Genomic DNA, 22885 nt, shown 5'->3' with positions numbered 1-22885 from the left:
TAGTAGAGACGGGGTTTCACCATGTTGACCAGGATGGTCTCGATCTCTTGACCTCGTGATCCACCCGCCTCGGCCTCCCAAAGTGCTGGGATTACAGGCGTGAGCCACCGCGCCCAGCCCTATTATACAAGATTTTTAAGAATATCAGCCATATGAGAAATTTTTGTTTTGTTTTTTTTGAGATGGAGTCTCACTCTGTTGACCAGGCTGGAGTGCAATGGGATGATCTCAGCTCACTGCAACCTCTGCCTCCCGGGTTCAAGCGACTCTCCTACCTCACCTCCCAAGGGATTACAGGCATGCGCCGACACACCCAGCTAATTTTTGTATTTTTAGTAGAGGCAAGGTTTTGCCATGTTGGCCAGGCTGGTCTCGAACTCCTGATCTCAAGGGATCCCTCTGCCTCGCCCTCCCAAAGTGCTAGGATTACAGGCACGAGCCACTGCACGCAGCCAAGAGATTTTTTTAAAGAGCCATATAAAGTATTTACTCTTTTCTGAATATTTTTTGGGGAAAAAAAATTCAACTATAGTTGGATATGTATGAGGATAAGGAAGTAAAGTACTTTCCTGGATTATTTGGGTGCTTTAAAAAATAATTAGGGCTAAGCATGCTGGTTCATGCCTATAATTCCAGCACTTTGAGAGGCCAAGGTGAGAAGATTGCTTGAGGGTAGGAGTTCAAGACCAGCCTGGGCAACATAGAAGATCCTGTCTTTTTTTAAGTAGGAGTCTCACACTGTTGCCCCAGCTGGAGTGCAATGGAGCAATCTCGGCTCTGCAACCTCCACCTCCTGGGTTCACGTGATTCTCCTGCCTCAGCCTCCCAAGTTGCTGGGATTACAGGCACACACACTACCACACTTGGCTAATTTTTTGTATTTTTAGTAGGGACAGGGCTTCACTGTGTTGGCCAGACTGGTCTCGAACTCCTGACCTTGTGATCTGCCCGCCTTGGCCTCCCAAAGTGCTGGGATTACAGGTGTGAGCCACCGTTCCTGACCAGAAGATCCTATCTTTACAAAAAATTTTTTAAAAAATTACTGGACATAATGGCACACACTTATGGTCCATGCTACTTGGAAGGCTGAAGCTAGTGGATCACTTGAACTCAGAAGCTTAAGGCTGCATTCAGGTATGATTGTGCCACTGTACTCTAGTCTGGGCAATAAGAGCAAATGATGTAGCCGTGTGTGTGTGTGTGTGTGTGTGTGTGTGTGTGTGTGTGTACATTTCCAGGTAAAGAAAGATATTTGAAGAAAAAGGCTCTGAGTGTCATTAACTCTTACCTATATATTTTGTTTTGAGTAGGTGGAGAAGCTTTGGGAGCTTCTGTGCCCTCTGCTTAGAACAGCACTGTCCAACATTACCGTAGAAACTTACAATGACTGGGGAGCTTGTATAGCAACGTCCTGTGTAAGTTCTCCAACATCTTTCTTTGTCTAACTCATATATTCAAACTGTTCGATACTGTCTCTCAAAGTGTGTGAAATCTCGTAACACTTCTTCAGTCTTTTTTGGTTTTGTTTTTTAATTTTTTATTTCCATGGGATTAGAGGCTTGGTTTTTTTTGTTTTTTTGATGGAATTTCACTCTTGTTGCCCAGGCTGGAGTGCAATGGTGCAATCTCTGCTCCCTGCAACCTCCGCTTCCCAGGTTCTAGTGATTCTCCTGTCTCAGCCTCCCAAGTAGCTGGGATTACAGGTGGCAACCACCACACCTGGATAATTTTTGTATTTGTAGTAAAGATGGGGTTTCACCACGTTGGCCAGGCTGGTCTTGAACTCCTGACCTCAGGTGATCCCACCTGCCTTGGCCTTCTAAAATGCTAGGATTACAGGCATGAGCCACCTTGCCTGGCCTAGAGACTATTATTCTAAGTGAGGTAACTCACTTCTTGAATCTTGAAAGTTTGTTCATACTTTTGTCATCTTATGTAATTGGAGTTGGTTTTATTTAGCCTTTCATATAAGTCTTGAGAGATAACTCTTAAGTGATTATTATATCTTCTCTGCTGTGGTAATGCATTTTAAAATTAAGTGACAATCATATATTTGGAAATGTAACTTACGTATAGTAAAAGCCATATAATACAAGTTTATAGATTTTTTTTTTTTTTCTTGAGACAGAGTCTTGCTCTGTCGCCCAGGCTGTAGTGCAGTGGTGCCATCTCAGCTCACTGCAACCTCTGCCTCCCAGGTTCAAAACATTCTCCTGCCTCAGCCTCCCGAGTAGCGGGGACTACAGGTGTGTACACCCGTGCCCACCTAATTTTTTGTGTTTTTCATAGAGATGGGGTTTTACTGTGTTAGCCAGGATGGTCTCAAATCTCCTGACTTCATGATCCATCCGCCTCAGTCTCCCTAAGTGTTAGCAATAACAGGCATGAGCCACTGCACCTGGCCTAGGTATTATTTTTTTATACCAGATATATCCTTAGCTTGTGTACTTTGACTGAAGATAATTCATTTAGCTGTCAACAGTTTTCTCACTGTTAACTTGAGCTATGATAATTACATTTGAATTTGAGTCACCTATCAGTTTTCGTTTGATTTGCTTCTTCTATACCGCCAGCCTCCCATATCCATAAGTCGCACATCTGTGGTTTCAACCAACCTGAGATGGAGAATATTTGCAGGGGGCCAGGGGAGAAGGATGGTTGTGTCTTTAGTGAACATGTACAGACCTTTTTTTCTTGTCATTATTCCGAAACCAAAACAGTATAACAACTATTTATTTGCATTGTGTTAGTATTACAAATACTTTAGAGAAGACTTAGTGTACAGGAAGGATGTGCACAGGTTATTGTAATTACTATACCATCAGACTTGAACATTGTGGATTTTGGTATCCTGAGGGAGTTCTGGAACCAGTCCGCCACAAGTACCAAGGGGTGATTATACCTATATATGTTTTTAGTATTTCTAAAATAATTGAATATGGCCGGGTGCAGTGGCTCTCACCTTTAATTGCAGCACTTTGAGAGGCTGAGGCAGGAACATTGCTTGGGCCAGGAGTTGGAGACCAGCCTGGGCAACATAGGGAGACTCTGTCTCCACAAAAAAAAAAAAAAAAAAAAAAAAAAAAAAAAAAAAAAAAAAAAAAAAAAAAAAAAAAAAAGCCAGGTGTAGTGGCACATGCCTGTCATCCCAGCTACTTGAGAGAGTGAGGCTGGTGGATTACTTGAGCTTGGGAGGTAATCACACCACTTCACTCCAGCCTGGGCAACAGAGTTAGATGTATTCTCAAAAATAAAATTAAATACCTGGATATGATTTATTTACAGAATTATAGATCCCCTGTTTAATTGTTACTTCATATTTTAAACCCAGGAAAGCAGAGATCCCCGGAAACTTCATTGGCTTTTTGAACTGCTGTTGGAATCACCATTGAGTGGAGAAGGAGGATCCTTTGTAGATGCGTGGTAAATTTTTAAAAAAATCTGTGAGGTTAACATAAAATATCTATGAGGTATACAGCAGTTTGTGTTAACTGATGTATAAATGGAAATGAATGGTCTATACTTGTAAAGTCTAGATGAAATAATTACTTTGTTCTGGAAGGTGATGTGATCTGGTTTCATACAACGTATGATACTTAGTAAGAGTTATTTATCAGTTGGATAAGTAAGTAAGATGTAGGGAACCTGAGCAACTTAAACACAAATTAGGGTCAGCATTCTTTGCTGCCATATCTTTTATTGGAATTGCCTTTTGTACCTTAACAATATTAACTTCATCATGTCTTATTTTTCAGTTTTTTCTGCTTAAAAGATACAAAGAGAGAGTAATAATTTTAAGGAAAAACTGCCTTGGTTGGGGCATATGGTGCTATAGAAAGTTAGACAATAGAAATATGGATAATTTCATTAAAAAGAAGAAGTACTTAATTAGTGAGAAAACTTGAATTCTGATGCTTAAAGATTACTCCCTGAATATTCTTAAGTCAGTATTTCGGTTGTCTAGTAGTGGAGATGAAATGTGAATACAGAGAAAATAATGTTGGAAAAATAGAATCTTCATAAAGAGGCTATTTTGAATTGTAGATATTGCATTATTTATTAGGTGAGAAAATGAAAAAGTTTTAAGTGAAATACAGACATTGTCTATCTGTATTGCCAATATGTAAAGGCAGAAAGGGCCTCCAATATAATGCTACTATGCTTTAATTTTAGCCGACTTTATGTACTACAAGGTGGCCTTGCCCAGCAAGAATGGAGGGTGCCTGAACTATTGCACAGACTACTGAAGTACTTGGAACCCAAACTCACCCAGGTTTACAAAAATGTCAGAGAAAGAATAGGAAGGTAGGTACTGTTTTCTCTGTGGTATACCTCTCGAATTCTTTTTTTTTTTTTAAATTGTAATTGTAATAGTCAATAATACATGCTGGTTATGTTGTCATTGGGTCTCACAGTGTCTTTTTCAAATTGTTTGCTATTGTGTCATGGGAAACAAGATGAAACACTGTGAATATAAGCTAGGACAGCAGTGTGCTCAGAAGCCAGAGATGAGCAGTCACAACACCTCAGTTTATAAGGCTTCTTTTACACACAGGCATAATCTAAGACCCACTCCAGGAGTTGTCTTGGGACAGTTTACTTTGATTGGGTCGTAACTTTTGGTTCTCATTTTTATTTATAATATGTCACTTTTCCTATTATTAAGTATTTTATTTTGCAGTGTGCTGACCTACATATTCATGATAGATGTTTCTTTGCCAAATACCGCGCCAACCACGTCGCCTCATGTCCCTGAGTTTACTGCTCGAATTCTGGAGAAATTGAAACCTCTCATGGATGTGGATGAAGAAATTCAGAACCATGTTATGGAGGAAAATGGAATTGGTGAAGAAGATGAAAGAACTCAGGGCATTAAACTCTTGAAAACCAGTGAGTGGGTAAAATTAGTAGAAACTCAATTTATGTGATTACCCTGTGGAGTTTTTCCACCACTTTTTTTTATTGTGGTAAAATAGACATAATGAAAAATGTTCTATTTTAACCATTTTTAAGTGTGCAGTTCAGTGGCATTACATACATTCACACCCTTGTGCAACCATCACCACCATTTTTCTCCAGAATCCTTTTCATCATAAAAAACTGAAAGTCTGTACCCTTTAACAACAGTCTTCATTTTCCCCTCCCCACATCCTTTGCAACCACTGTCTACTTCTGTCTCTGAGTTTGCCCATTCTAGGTAGCTCACATAAGTTGGATCATAAATCTTTTTGTCTCTGGCTTATTTCATGTTACATAGTATTTTCAAGTTGATGAATGACTTTCTCATTCATGTTGTATCATTCATCTGTTACACATTCATCTCTTTGATGGACATTTGAGTTGTTTTCACATTTGGCTATTGTGACTAATGCTGCTCTGAACATTGATGTTTGTATAAGTACCTGTTTAAGTTCCTGCTTTCAGTTCTTTAGGTTACGTACCTAGAAGTAGAGTTGTTAGACCATGTGGTATTTCTGTGCTTATGTTTTTGAAGAGCAGCCAGACACTTCCACAGTAGCTGCACCATTTTACATTCCAGTCAGCAGATGCACAAGGGTTCTGCGTTCTCACCCCTTGTGTTCTATTTCTTTGTTTGTTTGTTTGCTTTTTTAAAGTAGAGCCATCTTAGTGCATAAGAAGAGGTATCTTGTGGTTTGGGTTTGTATTTCCCTGAAGATTACTGATATTGAGAATCTTTATTGGCCATTTGTGTATCTTGTTTGGAGAAATATCTACTCATGTCATTCCCTACCCACCCCTCTGCTGCTTTTTTTTTTTTTTTTTTTTTNTTTTTTTTCTCGAGACAAGGTCTCACTGTCATCCAGGCTGCTCACTGCAGCCTCAACCTCCAGGTCTCAAGAGATCCTCCCATTTGAGCCTCCTGAGTAGCTGGGACTACAGGTGTGTACCACCACATCCAGCTAATTTTTTTTTTTTTTAGAGAGACAGGGTTTCTCCATGTTGGTCAGGCTGATCTTGAACTCCTGACCTCAGGTGATCTGCCTGCCTCAGTCTCCCAAAGTGCTGAGATTACAGGCGTGAGCCACCACGCCTGGCAATTTTAAAATATTTTCTAGAGACAGTGGGTTTTGTATGTTGCCCAAGTTGGTCTTGAACTCCTGGGCTCGAGGGATCCTCCCACCTTGGCCTCCAAAAGTGCTGGAATTACAGGCGTGGTACATACCTGTAGTCCCAGCCCATTTCTGAATAGATTGTTTTGTTGTTTTTGAGTTTTAGTTCTTTACGTATTCTAGTATCCTTTATTAGATACATAATTTAGAAATATTTTCTCCTATGTGGTTTGTCTTTTTACTCTCTGGATAATAGTATCTTTTTTTGCACAAAAGCTTTAAATTTTAATTTGGGTGCTGTTATACTGCTTCTCAATAAGTGTCTAATTTATGAAGTAACATAGGTGATCTCTTTTGTAACATCGAAGAGCTATCAGAGTGGCTGACACTAACATTACAGTATCGTTCTACTTCGTGGTCTGCAAATGAATAGCAAAGACTTACTCTGCATCTTTGTTTTCAAAATAGTATTGAAATGGCTGATGGCAAGTGCAGGAAGATCCTTTTCTACAGCAGTCACAGAACAACTTCAGCTTCTGCCTTTGTTTTTTAAGGTAAGGTTATGGCTGAAATTAACAATGCATCTTCTTTTGACCTTCATAAGGAATTTGTGTTCATCGTCTGATGGTTAAAGTTCTTCAGACACTATGTAAATATTGGTTAGATCTCTAAATAGTAGAATGATCACAGGAAAATCATTAGTGGATAGTGGTTTAAGTATTTGTTGAAATCATGCTTTTAATATTAGGTGATAGCAGGATTTTGACAGATACATTAAAATTTAACAGAACATTGTTTTACCTGATAGCAGGTTTTTTTCTGAGTAATAGCAGATTAGAGGGGCTACTGATAGTTAAAAGCTACAAAGAAAATTTTTAATATACCCATTTCTGACTTCTTTAATCAGTGTAATCTACAAATGAAAGTATTCAGTATATTGTGTTTATTTTACAGTGTTAAAGGGCCTATAACTGTTTCTAACAAATATCTGCAGGAAATCATTTGCCTCTGGTATCACATAATGCCATTTTGTTAATGAAAGGCATGGCTTGAAGTGGTTTTATCTGATCATCCACTCAGGGGACGCAGCTAATACAACTAAGGTCACAGGTTGACTCATTAGTTTCCAAAATCATAGTTTGCAATAATGATATGGTTGGCTGTGATTAAGAAAACATTGTTAATTGTGTATTTGAAAGGCTTCACACAAACATCACCACTTTTTGATTTTTATTCATCAGTGCAGTTATTACCTAAGGAGGAGAGCCTTTATTATTGTTGATTAACAAATGGCATGCTATACTTTTGATTTGCTGTAATATACTTTGTCTCTAGGAAATTGCAAACAGATAACTGTATCAGCAACTTTCAAAGATTGTATTACTAAAATACTTTTAAGAATGCTATGCAGAGAATGATACCCATGAATGTCCCTGGGATCTTTTGCGGTATAAAAGTGGACAGTAGCTGCTAGTATATAAGTCTTTCTTACCTGTAGGACTTTGGTGTATGCAGGATTTGTCTGCCCAGTACTTAAATGTTTTTCCTCTGTCACATACTAAGCGGATATAGAACATTTATAAACTCATAATGTGCAGTGATTGTTAGGACAGCTGGGGTTCCATCCCTTTTCTTTCAGAACAAATACAGGCAAGCATGTAAGAGTGAGGTTGGTAGAAGGATGATTTGAATCCACTTGAAGTTTATGAAAAACTTAGATCATTAGAGAGCTGTAGAATATAAGTTGCTATTGACAAGCCTCACATCTCACCTGGATACACTAACATTGAGGTTTAGAATCTCCTAGGCCATCATGATGAATGGGGCCAGATGTACAAATGCATCATATCATAGTTATTTTGCACATAAATCAGATGTGTAGAGTGTCAGGATAAAGAGAGGTATTTAAAAGAAACCTGTTTACTAAACCGTGAGAGGAGCACAGAAGGAGTTCAAGAGGAGGTCAGAAATTCCCTTTTCAACGTATTTCAGATGCTTGTAAGACCTCTAAATGAAGATGCTTTTAATGTGAGCTGCTTATAAGTGAAGATAATGGGTAAACAGTCAGAGTTCAGTGGAACAGTGCAGCCTGGTGGTACAGACTTCGATATCATCAACATAGGTGGTATTTAAAACCATGATATTGAATGAGATCATCAAGGGAATGGGTGTAGATGGGGAAAAAAAAGAAGTTTAAGAATTGAGCCAGTGTTCAGAGGTTAGGGTGATGAAAACGCAACAAATAAAGATGTTTCAGTTAGCATATGCCCCATAACTTTATATGAACTAAATTAGAACCATCTAAGAGGACTAGATTAAGGCTGGGCGCAGTGGCTTACACCTGTAATCCCAGCACTTTGGGAGGCCAAGGCAGGCAGATCACCTGAGGTCAGAAGTTTGAGACCAGACTGACCAACATGGGGAAACCCCATTTCTACTAAAAATACAAAAAATTAGCTGGGTGTGGTGACGTGTGCCTGTAGTCCTAGCTACTCGGGAGGCCGAGGCAGGAGAATCGCTTGAACCTGGGAGGCAAAGGTTGCAGTGAGCTGAGATCATGCCATTGCACTCCATCCTGGGCAACAAGAGGTACTTGAAGTTTGTGGAAAATTTCAGTAATAGTGTAAATTTAATTTCTCTCCTTTTAAAATAAATAAATACCTATTGAGAGAAAGTTTAGAAAGTTGGAGGGAAATATTCATAAACAACTACCATTATCATTATCTTTCTTATATTTCTTTTTTTCTTGAAATTACTGTGAGTTTATAAAAGCAGTACGCACGCATACAAAATCTGTAAGATAGACTGAAAAGACTAATTGTGTATGATATCTGATAGCCACTGTTCATAGTTGTATTTATATTTCCTCAAATGTTACTTTTCTACACAGTTGTTTCTCACTAGGATCATGCCAGTAGTTCTGTGGCTTTCTTTTTATTAACGTAATCAATATCTTTTATGTACCTTTCCACGTGAGAAAGTAGATATCTGTATTTCTTACTTGGCTTTTAGAATTTAAAATCCAGTGTGCTCTCTAGTAGTAGATGTTTGGTTTTATCACAGTTGTTCACTAGACAGACAACAAGAGAGGCAGTGAGTGGAGTCATTAACAACATGAAGTTTTGAGCCAGGCTGCCTGGATCAAACTCATCTCCATGGCCCTTGAACTAATTATGTAATCATGGGCAACTAATTCAACCCCTTGGAACTTTATCCCTTTCATCAGTAAAATGCTGATAATAATACCACCCATCTCCTGAGGATGTTATGAGGATTAAATGAGTTAATACATGACCCTCATTATCCAAATTGAGGAGTAAGTGGTGGAGTCTCATTACAAGGAATTATATACATTTTCCAATTCCTGGGTTGCCGTTAGCAAATAGCAAGAGTTTAGATTAAAAGATATTGCATCCTAAATTGAGAGAATAAGGGGTGATTGCATATGCGAAGTCCTTAAAGCAGCATCAGGCACATGGTAAACACGGTGGACATGTTCCTCATTAATGATACAGTGAACATCTTGTACATATCTTTTTGTACTTTGCACATATTTTTTATAGGATAAATTACCATAAGTGAAAATGCTGGATCTACTTCAGCTAACACGTTGTAAGAAACATATGGTACATTGGCTGTTCTGTTAAAAAATCTTATTTATCCTATCCCATAAAAAGCGGTGTTGTATCTATAAAAAACCTTGAAATATATATGTATTAAATTTATATTTTCTATATATAAACTTGCCTATTCTGGTCTAAGAGTCTTCATATTCTTAAGATTAAAGGAAGAAGTTTTCCAACCAAGAATATCTTACAAAGCCTTGGCTTTGGGGTAAATAGAGTCCTAGTTTAAAATCCTACCTGTAGGTCGGACACGGTGGCTCACACATGTAATCCCAGCACTTTGGGAGGCCAAGGTGGGCAGATCACTTGATATCAGGAGTTTGAGACCAGCCTGAACCACATGGTGAAACCCAATCTGTACCAAAAATACAAAAATTAGCCAGGCATGGTGGCACATACCTGTAGTCCCAGCTACCCAAGAGGCTGAGGCAGGAGAATCACTTGAACCCGGGAGGCGGAGCCTGCAGTGAGCCGAGATCTAGCCACTGCACTGCAGCCTGGGTGACAGTTTAAAAAAGAAATCCTACCTGTGACAGGGGCTTTCTTTGTGACCTTGCACAAGCTTTTGAACTTGTCTCTTTTTCTAGAAAGTGAGTTTAATATCAGTGTCCCTCACAGAATTGTTAGAAGGATGAAATGACATACCTGTAAAGCAGAGAGCATAATGGTAAAGTACATACTTACTGTTTTACTACTCTTTAGCTGAATTTTAATTTGGAACAATTTAAGGGCTCAAATAGTGGTGGTCAGGTGGGAGGAGAGGTATTTTATCCTAAGTTTCAAACTTCAGGAAATGCTCATCAAAATCCACCACTATAGTTTTGTATATGTGAAACTTAGAGAAGAATGTACAAATACTGTGGTACATTGGATACAGTCACCTCACATTGATCCTATTTCTTTAGAAAAATTATTTTTTCAATAATCAGAAAAATATAAGGTGATTCCTTTGCTAACTAAATGGACAGCATTTTCTCCTGGTTAACATAGTTTGTAATCTCCATGGTGAAATTTATCGGGTTTTAGAATTTTACTGTTTTTAGTAGAACATTTTCGCCCATGCTGTAGTTGAGAATATTGTCTTAATTTCATTAGAAAAACACATTTTTTTCATGATAGTAGGAAGAGACACTGCTGATTCAAAAGATGAGTGAGTCATCTTAAATTCTGGTGGTAATAGACCTTGCCAGCAAATGAATATCTTCTTTTTTATGCAACAGTTAACTACCCAAACTCTAAATCACCTCCTATTTACTGTGGTGTGAATAAAATGACAAGGAAAACAACTCTACCTGTAATGCCTAGAGATTTGAACTGTTGAGTATTTACCATTTGTACCCTGACTTGGTGTGTGTCCTTTTATACCTTTGACTACAGTATAAATGTGTCTCTGCTATACCCTACAAATGTGTTTGTGAAATTGTTTTATGAATAAGTTATTCAATTCTGCAAGTTGATTTTGTTTTTTAACTCAGTATATCATGTCTGTATTTTCATATCAGTACACAAAATTGCTTCTTTTTATGATGAAATTGTACCATCATTTAAAAATTTAACCAGTTTTCTGTTGATGGAACCTCTGACTCTTCTTAAGTATCTTGTACATGTGAGCATATTTGTAGGATACTTCATAAGTATCAAATTGCTGGGCAAAAGAGATGTATCTGCATTTTTTTTTTTAAGAGATGATGATATCTCACCATGTTGTCCAGGCTGGCCTCAAACTCCTGGGCTCAAGTGATCCTCCCACCTCAGGCTCTTGTGTAGCTGAAATTCGTGTGCCAGTGCCACCACACCCAGCTAATTTTATTTTTTTTAGAGATGGGGTCTCGCTAACAGTGGCACAGGCTGCTCTTAAACTCCTGGCTTCAAGTGATCCTCGTGCCTTGGTCTCCAAAGTGCTGGGATTACGGGTATGAGCTGCTCTGCCCAGCCCAAATTTACCACTTTTAAGCTTTTGCATACCTTTTTGTGTCTAAGGAAATGCCCTTATACTGCTCATTTTTGATTTTCCAATTTAAGTTACTTTACTGTGGATGTCCTGCCATTATGGAGATGTGGTTAAATTACTTCCACCATAATTCTTCGTCACCCACACCAGCAAGGCAGGGTTTTGAATCTCCTTGTCAAGTTTATACTTCTGTAATTTTTTTTAACCTTTAAAAACACAATTCCTACTGGAATGGAATTAAATTCATGAAGTAATTTTTGTCACATGCCAGGGATAAAAAATAATGTATTTTGATATTGCACCAATTGATGTTCAGTAATTAATGTTCAATGTTACTTCCTTTTTTTTTTTTTGAGACAGGGTCTTGCACTGTCACCCAGGCTGGAGTGCAGTGGCACAATCATAGCTCACTACAGTCTCAATCTCCCGGACTCAAGGGGTATTCATTGTTACTGAGTTGATTAGTGTTTCTGGGCTTATTTGGAGACACAGCACATTTTGTAAAGAGAAATAGCTCATACTGACATTTTCAATTCAAACTTGTGATTACTAAGATTTTATTGAATCACTTGTATTTTTGTATCTTTTACCTCTCATGTGCAAACTCTTGGTTTCTGTTGACAGTTACTATAAATTGATTTGTATACATCCCACAAGGCATATATTATCCTGTTTTTAAAAGTCACTGTTCTAAGTATGTATCCTGCCAGACAGTTAAACAGTGAGGTTCACGTACTTCATTTTGCTTTTGCATTTTTTTTTCTGAAGAGATTTTTAAGGGATTACTTCGTAACATTACGAATGATTCATACAATAGGATATCTAAACTACAAGGATGTACTACAGTTTATTTAACCAGACACTCTCCAGATCCAATAGATATCTGAATTATTTCCAGTCTTGTGCTTTTGAAATAGTGCTACAATATAGATCTTGGTGTAGTCATTTCATGTTTGCCAGTATATCTGTGAGGTAGGAGCATAGACGTGCATTGCCAGTAGAAAGTAAATGAATATGTGCTTTTGCTAGATGCTGCTCCACACCCTCTTTATTGGTTATTTCCTCAGATACTCAGCTTTACAGTATGATGTTAAACATCATGATTTTTGCCAATAGGACAGATGACAATATATAACTCACTGGTTTTAATTTGCAAAAAGGAATCATTTTTTTTTCTAAAATACCAAGGATTATATCAACTGAGGTAAAATATTAAAAACTCAGCATTATAAAATGTCTTCCCATACCTAAAACAAACAAGAACTTCATCGTGCCCTTGTGATGACAAAGGCTCTCCTTGACCAGACTTTCGTCAGCTGTTCTGAGCCCTCTTTCTTACTACTTCTCATCCTTGGGCTCTGTCTTTGGCCTGTCTGTCTTTGGTCCAGTTTTAGCAAGACTGTGTCTAATTTAGTTTAGAAAGAATCCCTCACCCTTGGTATCTGATTGCCCTGTTCTGCCTTTCACAAGAATCCTGTTAAGTTGGTTTAGGAGGAATCCTCCTACCCCTCATGTGTCTGAATAGAGTTGTCCTTATGATTTTAACAAATGTCAGAATAATTGTTTTTTAACAATAAGTTCAGGCTGAGTGTATTAATTCACTATGGTGATTTGTCCAATGTTTGATAGACATAATTTACCTTAGCAAACTTTTTTTTTTTTTTTAGATGGAGTCTCGCTCTGTCACCCAGGCTGGAGTGCAATGCAGTGGTGTGATCTCGGCTCACTGCAACCTCCGCCTCCCTGGTTTAAGCAGTTCTCCTGCCCCTTAAGTAGCTGGAATTAGAGGCGTGTGCCACTACACCCGGCTAATTTTTGTATTTTTAGTCAAGACGGGATGGGGTTTCACCATGCTGGTCAAGCTGGTCTTGAACTCCTGACCTCATAATCCACCTCAGCCTCCCAAAGTGCTGGGATTATCGGCGTGAGCCACCGGTTTTGTTTTTTTTTTTAACAGGGTACCAATTTGTCACCCAGGCCAGAGTGCAGTGGTGTAATAAAAACTCACTGTAACATTGAACTCCTGGGCTCAAGCAGTCTTCCCACCTCACCCTCCCAAGGACTGTAGGCATGTGCCACCACGCCCAGCTACTTCTTTTTATTTTTTGTTTTTTGTAGAGACCGAGTCTTGTTCTATTACCCGTGCTGGCCTAATGATATCCCTCTAACTTTGTGCCCTAGAGTCGCTTAGCAAACTTGATTAAAGCTTTCCCTACTGAATATGCAAGGGTATACTTTTAAAACATTTAAAACGAATTTAAGGAATCAAACAGCATACATTCATAATCAAAGTATGGTACCAGACAAACCTGATTTCTTCATTAAAACAAATAAGTGTACTGGGTACAGTGGCTCATGCCTGTAATCTCAGCACATTAGGAGGCCAAAGCAGGAAGATTGCTCAAGCCCAGGAGTTTGAGACCAGCATGGGCAGCACAGTTTCTACAAAAAATAAAAATTAAAAAAGAAAATTAGCTGGGCACTAATGGTAGTGCGTGCCTGTGCTCCCAGCTACTTGGAAGGCTGAGGTGGGAGATTCACCAACGCCAGAAAGTTGAGGCTACAGTGAGCCATGGTTGTGCCACAATACTCCAGCCTGGGCTACAGTGCAAGGCCCTGTCTCAAAAAAAAGAAAAACAAAAGTGACAGTGGCTACAGCTGTCAGATTTGTTGGAATTCATAGTGATACTCTTAAAAAATTGCTATTTACTTTTGGAGGACAGAAGGGAAATCATTCTGAATGAGGGAAAGCTTTTGTATATTTAAGTATTCTAGCTAATTATGAAGAAGGAGTGACCATTTCTCAAGCCTCTCTTTTCATAATGGATATCGGCGTGAGCCACCGTTTTTTTTTTTTTTTTTTAACAGGGTACCAATTTGTCACCCAGGCTAGAGTGCAGTGGTGTGATAACAGGAAGTGATGCTGTGTATTTCTTTCATTGATATTTAGTTTTCTCTTCTAAAACTAAATATCAATGAAAGAAATACACAGCATCACTTAATGTTGTCCCCAAAAAATGAAACTTGAATAAAATCAGACCTTTAGATCTAGTAGCCATTTTATACAACTTACTGGGGTCAAGGAATATCACTGCAAGGATGTAATCAGGGAAGGCCACAATGGCAGAAACTACAAAATAGACACAGCCTTTGTCCTCTGAGGAAAAAAAATACAGAGCAAGGGATTTTAAAAGATAGTATAGGGAATGTATGCATCGAAAGAGCTTTATGAAACATACCAAGTAATTACAATATGTGGTCATTATGTTAAACCTGATTTCAAAAAACAGTTGTAATAACACATGAATGTGATAATAGGGGAAATCTGAGTACTGCCAAATACTTCATATTATTTTTTTTTTTATTCATTATTATTTTTTTTTGAGATGGAGTTTCGCTCTTGTTACCCAGGCTGGAGTGCAATGGTGCGATCTCGGCTCACCGCAACCCCCGCCTCCTGGCACGCGTCACCATGCCCAGCTAATGTTTTGTATTTTTAGTAGAGACGGGGTTTCACCATGTTGACCAGGATGGTCTCGATCTCTTGACCTCGTGATCCACCCGCCTCGGCCTCCCAAAGTGCTGGGATTACAGGCTTGAGCCACCGCGCCCAGCTATTTTTTATTTTTTTACTTTACAACTAATGAAGTTTTATGTGTCATGATGTCCATAACCTTTTAGAAATAACATAAAATATTTAGGATAAAATAGGGATTTGTTTCAAATAATTTCATTGGGGAATGGAAGTCAGAGGCAAGCAAAAAATGAAACAAAAGATTATCTATGGGTTTGTCATTTTTGAAGAGGTGATTGGCTTATGGGGGTTCATATACTATTCTGTAGTTTTGTATATATTTGAAATTTCCCATAAACATTGTTAAAAGTAAAAATGTGTTATCTCTTATGTAGGATGCCTTTGTACTTACTGGCAATTATTTCTCTATTTTTGTCCTTTTTACATTTTTTTAGATTGCCCCAGTGGAAAATGACAATAGCTACGATGAACTGAAAAGAGATGCAAAGTTATGTTTATCATTAATGTCTCAGGGGTTGCTTTACCCTCATCAAGTGCCTTTGGTACTTCAGGTGCTAAAACAAGTAAGACTGTTTATAATATTTATGTCTTTTGATTCGTATTTTGGTTTACCATTCTAAGAATTTCACAGTAGGCTGCAATGCACACAGTACTTGATTTTTGTTTGTCTTGAATTTTCTTTTAGTATAAGAGAAGACATACATATTGAACAAAGAAACTTTCAGACCTAGATTCTGTGCCTGGCTCTGCCACCATCTTTGTGACCTTGGGCAAGTCACTCAAGCCAAAAATATGCAGAGCGCTAATTCATTATTAAGTGCTTTGGATAAACAGTGCTTATGAGGAAGGGAGATGGTGATTCCTTTCTGCCAGTTCCCTTTGTTTTCCTCACTTCTATTACCTGGCCTATTCTAGAGAGACCTATAGTGAATGTACATTTTCTGCCTGCCATGTTAGTATACCGTATGGTCAGCTTTATCCGGACATTGCACATGTTATATAGAAGTAGACATCTCCTTATAGCTTTCACATTATAAATTTGATAACACACTGGAAAATATTTTCAACAACCTAAAATGTTATTTCTTTGTAGTAGAATTTAAGTCATTAATAATTTGCCTTCCAGACCCTACTGCTGCTACCAGAAGTAAAATAATATGCCACCCTCAGAGGAGTTAAGAGCCATTAATCATGACTGATTGTCTCTTCTGAAATTGACTTTTACCTTTGTGTGGTTTTTGTTTGTTTTTGTTTTTGAGACAGAGTCTCTCGCTCCACTGGCCAGGCTGGAGTACAGTGGCACCACCTCTGCTCACTGCAACCTCTGCTCCCCGGGTTCACGAGATTCTCATGACTCAGCCTCCCAAGTAGCTGGGATTACAGCTGCCTGCCACCACACCCAGCTAATTTTAGAATTTTTGTGGAGATGGGGATTTCACCACGTTGGCCAGGCTTATCTGGAACTCTTGACCTCAGGTGATCCACCCACCTCACTCAGCCTCCCAAAGTACTGGGATTACAGGCAAGAGCCACCATACCTGGCCTCATTCAACCATTTATTCATAAGGAAATAGAAGAGGAGCTTGTCCTAATTCTACCTGTGAAAATAGAGTTAAATTAGAATATTATATTATTTGTGTTTAATGTTAATATCTGTCATCTCATGTTTTCATCAGTACTGCTTTTATCGTTTATATTTATTTCTCATTCACAGACAGCAAGAAGCAGTTCTTGGCATGCAAGATACACAGTACTGACCTACCTCCAGACCATGGTATTTTATAACCTCTTTATTTTCCTGAACAATGAAGATGCAGTTAAAGATATCAGGTGGCTGGTTATAAGTCTTTTGGAGGATGAACAACTAGAGGTAAATTTTAATTTATAGAAAATGGAAATTGAGTCAATTTTGAAAAAACCATCATGTTTCCCTTTTTAAGAAGTATTTGTGGCCAGGTGCAGTTGCTTATACTTACAACCCTAATACTTTGAAAAACCGTGTCAGTGAGATCACCTGAGGCCAGGAGTTTGAGACCAGCTGGATAATGTAGCAAGGCTGTTTCTACAAAATACTCAAAAATTAGCAAGGTGTGATGGTGTGCGCCTGTGGTCCAGCTACTTAGGAGGCTGAGGTGGAAGGATCACTTAAGCCTGGAGGTTGAGCTTTGATTGCACCACTGCACTCAGCCTGGGCAGCAGAGCGAGACCTTGTCTCAAAAACATTAAATAAAAGTAACTTTAATTTTAACATAGCTCTATGTGAGTAGTTTTTATACCCTAATCATGATTCCTTATAATACAAATGGAAGAAAAATTGGGCATGTTTTCATCCTGTCTTCTTTGCAATTGGGCAAATAATACTTGTGAGCCCAAGTTTTCTTAACCATGAGAAATTGGGCATGATGATTATAATTGCCCGACTAGTTCTACTGATTTTTAAGGAACTAATGAGAATGTGCATGATGGCAGTTGGAAAGGGCGTAAAAATCTACACATAGATGCTGCTATCCAGTAGACTTAAGATGAGGTTGACGTTCTTTTTCTTTGGTAGAGAAATTAAAGGTAACTTTTGTGGTGAGGTTGCATTAATGTTTTGTACAAAAAGATAATGTATTATCACATACAGTCTAATGTAAGAAGCATGTTGGTAGTAAATATGGCATGAGATACTACTTCTTAAGTTGGCATTAAGAAAAGAAAATGTGAGGGAGGGAGGGAGGGAAAAAAAAAAAAAAAAAAAAAAAGAAAAGAAAATGTAATTTTTTGTGAATATTTTGCTTATTTTATGGACTTTATAGTTTTTTTTCTTGTAGTACTCACAGTATTTTATATACTTATTAGCATTGAAAATAGATTTATTGGGCCGGGCGCGGTGGCTCAAGCCTGTAATCCCAGCACTTTGGGAGGCCGAGGCGGGTGGATCACGAGGTCAAGAGATCGAGACCATCCTGGTCAACATGGTGAAACCCCGTCTCTACTAAAAATACAAAAAATTAGCTGGGCATGGTGGCACGTGCCTGTAATCCCAGCTACTCAGGAGGCTGAGGCAGGAGAATTGCCTGAACCCAGGAGGCGGAGGTTGCGGTTAGCCGAGATTGCGCCACTGCACTCCAGCCTGGGTAACAAGAGCGAAACTCTGTCTCAAAAAAAAAAAAATAGAAAATAGATTTATTCACAGGAAACTAGGAATGGAAATTTCTCCACCTCCCTAATGAGCCTATTCAGATTTCTTACATTGTGACAGTGCATATTTTCTAGTTTCCATGGTACTCACAGTCTGGTTATAATGATTCCAACAGCCTTCCATTAAAATAATTACAGCTGTGATTTTTTTTCTAATTTTTTATTATATTCTTTAAATAAACTATGCTAAAGAAATGGGAAAATTGACACTATGTTTCCTACAAATTATTATACAACTTTCAGTAAAAATGTAGTTCTTAGGAGCTTCTTTTAGAACATTTTTATGGGTTTTTTTTGTTTGTTTGATTTTTGAGACCGAGTCTTGCTTTGCTGCCCAGGCTGTAGTGCAGTGGTACAGTCACGGCTACTGCAACCTCTGCCTCCTGAGTAGCTGGGACTCTGGGGACTCGCCACCACACCGAATTACTTTTTTTGTATTTTTGTAGAGGCTAGGTTTCACCCTATTGCCCATACTGGTCTCAAACTCCTGGGCTCAAGCAGACCACCTGCCTTGGCCTTATAAATTATTTTTATATTTTTTTCCATAATATAGAGGTTTAAACACAGCTGTTATATAAACATAACCATGATGTTCATTAAAACTATCATATTTTTAAAGCAACATGTAATACCAAAAAGCGGTAAGAATTAAATTCTATTCATTGATAGTATGGGGAAAAGAACTATGTTATATAAATGAGAACTGTTTAAAGAAAACCTTACTGTATTTAATGGAAAATTCTTATTAGAAATAGAGGAAAATAGTATGTTTTTAGCTGAGAAGGCTAAATGTTTTCTTCATTCTTCACTTTTTAAAGTTAATTATAGACATTTGCCTTGGAGTAAAATATCTCAGAAGTAGACCCTACCACTGGGAAAGAGCACAAATCAGTTGGAGATGTTGGGGATCACTTATTAGCAATTTGGAGAAAAAAATAAATTAAAATGTCTCATATTACAATATACTTTTGATATAGTAAAGAAACTCCCCCCCCCCATTTTTTAAGTTAAATAAATTAGGAGAAAGTGGTTTTAAATATTATTTATAGGAACATAATAGGAGCAGAGGTGACTTTCTAAGCCTTTGTGTTAATAGGTGTCACATCAAAACATGTACGTATCTGACTACAAGAATCATGAAGACTTTGTAGAATAGTGGTGGTAGTGTAATAATGTATACAGATAAAGACAGTGCATGCTATAAACAATGAAAAGTTATACCTCTCAATTACCAGGAAAATGCAAACTTGGAATAATGAGGCATTTTTACCTCCTCCCAATTTAGTGTTTTCCTCCCCTCAGAAAACAAAAATGTGTAATAATGATAAGCAGTGTAAGGTATAACTGCTAGTTCACATTTTTGTGTCATGTTAGCACTAGCTTTTTTGAAAAGCAACTAATAGCCATAAAATTAATAGGAAAATTGTTATATCTTTAAATTTACTAATCCCAGTTTTTGTAATCTAAGAAAATATACTGCAGGCCAGGCACAGAGGCTTACGCCTGTAATGCCAACACTTTGAGGAGGCCAAGGCAGGGGAATTGCTTGAGCCCAGGAGTTTGAGACCAGTCTGCACAACCAAGTGAGACCCTGTGTCTACAAAAAAATAGAAAATTAGCCGAGTGAAAATATATAATGTGAAAAGTTACACAAATTAAGAATATTTATAGCATAGTATTGAGAATGTGAAAGCCATCTAATCAATAGTTAAGCATGCAAATAAGTTGTGGCATATAAGCTTTATAGGAAATAGCGCAACCAGTAAAACATTTTATAATGTATTTAGCATGCTAGTGTAATGAATGTAGCAAAGAAAATGTTATGTTTTCGACCGATGATGATGATAAACTTGTGAACAACCTTTTGAAGGAATGCAACAGAGCAAAACATTTGTTTTTTAAAATTATCATTGTGTATCATGAATATTAAACAGAAATGTTTGTCATTTGTATGTGAAACGGGGATGCCTTTTTAGTGCTTTTTTTGTTTCTCCAAAAGTTGAGTTACCATTCCAATTTGAAATGGACTGTGTATACACTTCATTTAGTACTTGTATATATAAGCTGTGTTTATAGTCTGACAACAGCTTGTGAAACTCCTAAAAATTAACCAGGGTATAAGTCTCTATGATGTATGCCAATTACAGAAATTAGGTTGGTCTGTGTCTTTGCTACTAACAAAAAGAGCTTATAGCAGTGGCCTTCAGAGATGTAGAGTCTAGGAAAACTTGATCTTAATGTCAGGCTCTGGCACTGCTTTTACAGTTACAGCCCTGATGAGAGCTATCAGCGGGGAAGATAATTTATGGAGAAATTTAATTTTGCTAAAAGAAACAAAAGTCTGTGCTCATAACCCTAATGTAGTTTTTATCCATTATGAGGCCACAAACCCTTTGAGAATCTGCTGAAATCTCTATTAAGAAACTGCCAAAGAGCATACACAAAATTTGCATGCAATTGCAGGAAGGTTTTCACCCCAGCTCCCACACTACCCCCATCTTCCATTATTCTGTCGGACTTAGAATGTCAGTTCTAATAAAAATTATTATCTCTACAGGTTCGAGAAATGGCTGCAACCACCTTAAGTGGCCTGCTGCAGTGTAACTTCCTCACCATGGACAGTCCTATGCAGATTCATTTTGAGCAACTTTGCAAAACAAAACTACCTAAGAAAAGAAAGCGAGACCCTGGTTCTGTAGGAGATACCATTCCTTCTGCAGGTAACGTTGCTGGTAGAAAACACCCATATCCTTTTGGGAATGAATGAGGGTTAACCAGGCTTACTCAACAAATATTTATTGAATAATCTTATCTTGCCACCATTAAACTGTAATCATAATAGAAAATACATAAAAAGGTTCATAGTAAGTAGGAATTTTATTGAATTTAGAGGAAGTGCTTAGATTATAAAGCTTTTACTGCTGGTTAGTGTCTTAATTATGTCACAAAGTTACCTAATAACAATCCAATAAAACATCAATGTACATTCTAGTATCTTTGCTTTTTGGGTTATATATATATATAATATATATATTATAAATACATTTTATAATATGTATTTTTCGAAACAGGATCTTCCACTGTTACCCAGGCTGGAGTGCAGTGACACAATCTCAGCCCCCTGCAACCTCCACCTCCTAGGTTCAAGTGATTTTACAGGTGCACTACCACGCCCGGCTACTTTTTTGTAGAGATAGGGTTTCACCATGTTGATCAGGCTGGTCTCGAATTCCTGGCCTCAAGTGATCAACCCACCTGGACCTTCCAGAATGCTGGGATTACAGGCGTGAGCCACAGTGCCCAGCCTGAGAATTATATATATATTTTTAATGATAAAGTGCCAAAGTATTTTTAGGTTTTTGTTATACCAAATGGTATTGTTCACAATTTTGACCAGTTCAAGTTCTCTTTTCCTTACCTTCAGCTTCCCACTTTCCATATACATGTAATATGTAATATACTTTAAAACATATGAATACATACAGCTTTATTGAGAAACTGAGAATTTGAAAGCACTTTAACTTACACCACTACAGAAAGATAAAGACCCTTTAGCATATAGACATGCTGCAGTTCTCTGTTTTAAGAAATAGATGTTCTTCGTACATTGTGTGTTAAAACACTAATGAATTGATGTGTTCTGGGTAGGGTGGTCACATCCAGAAAAAACACTGATTTTGATTGGAGATTGTTTTAGAATCAGGGATTGCACTGGCCTAGGTACAATTATGCTGTCATTGATGAACAACTATGGAAATTTTTTTTTTTTTTTTTTTCTTTTTTTTCGAGTTAAGATCTTGCTCTGTCGCCCTCCTTGGAGTGCAGTGGTTTTGAACATGGCTCACTGCAGCCTTGACCTCCCAGGCTTAGACAATTCACCTGCCTCAACCTCTTGTCCAACTGGAACCACAGACATGCACTGCCATGCCCAGCTAATTTTTTCTTTTCTTTTCTTTTTTGACACAGAGCCTTGCTCTGTCTCCCAGGCTGGAGTGCAGTGGTATGATCTTGGCTCACTGCAACCTCTGCCTCCCAAGTTCGAATGATTCTCATGCCTCAGCCTCTGGGTAGCTGGGACTACACATGCTATTATATCCAGGTAATTTTTTTATTTCTGTTAGAGACAGGGTTTCACCATGGTGGCCAAGATGGTCTTGAACTTTTGACCTCAGGTGATCCGCCCACCCTGGTCCCTCAGCATGCTGGGATTACAGACATGAGCCACCCTGCCTGTCTGCCAGCTAATTTTTCACAAATTTTTTTTTGGAGAGATGGTCTCACTTTGTTGCCCTGGCTCGTCTCAAATTCCTGGCCTCGAGTGATCATCTGATGCTGGCCTCCCAAAGTGCTGGGATTACAGGTTTGTGCCACTGTGCCTGACAATTTCTTAAATACAGGATTATTTTCAGTTTAACCTCAAAATCAAGTTTTTGATATGGATACATGTAGATACATTTAAAATGAATTCACATATTGAAAACAACACAATTGAAAACTAATTTTATCTCACTGTAACAAG

General features: G+C 38.0%; 1 protein-coding gene across 1 annotated transcript in view; it reads left to right on the top strand.

The window, feature by feature from the left end:
* The window catches only part of PSME4 (proteasome activator subunit 4), a 109304-nt gene that overhangs the window by 83901 nt on the left and 2518 nt on the right, over positions 1-22885 (top strand). Inside the window, exons 37-45 of the mRNA XM_037743420.1 lie at positions 1311-1415; positions 3332-3423; positions 4174-4305; positions 4682-4890; positions 6540-6625; positions 15618-15746; positions 16898-17053; positions 20924-21086; positions 21913-21943. Of these exons, the coding sequence (XP_037599348.1) occupies positions 1311-1415; positions 3332-3423; positions 4174-4305; positions 4682-4890; positions 6540-6625; positions 15618-15746; positions 16898-17053; positions 20924-21086; positions 21913-21943 (1103 nt within the window). The remainder of the gene's footprint in view (positions 1-1310; positions 1416-3331; positions 3424-4173; positions 4306-4681; positions 4891-6539; positions 6626-15617; positions 15747-16897; positions 17054-20923; positions 21087-21912; positions 21944-22885) is intronic.

Source organism: Cebus imitator, unplaced genomic scaffold (genome assembly GCF_001604975.1).
Source record: "Cebus imitator isolate Cc_AM_T3 unplaced genomic scaffold, Cebus_imitator-1.0 Scaffold143, whole genome shotgun sequence".
NCBI lineage: Eukaryota > Metazoa > Chordata > Mammalia > Primates > Cebidae > Cebus > Cebus imitator.
Note: the sequence above shows the minus strand (reverse complement) of the source record. Positions and strands in the feature narration are given on the sequence as shown.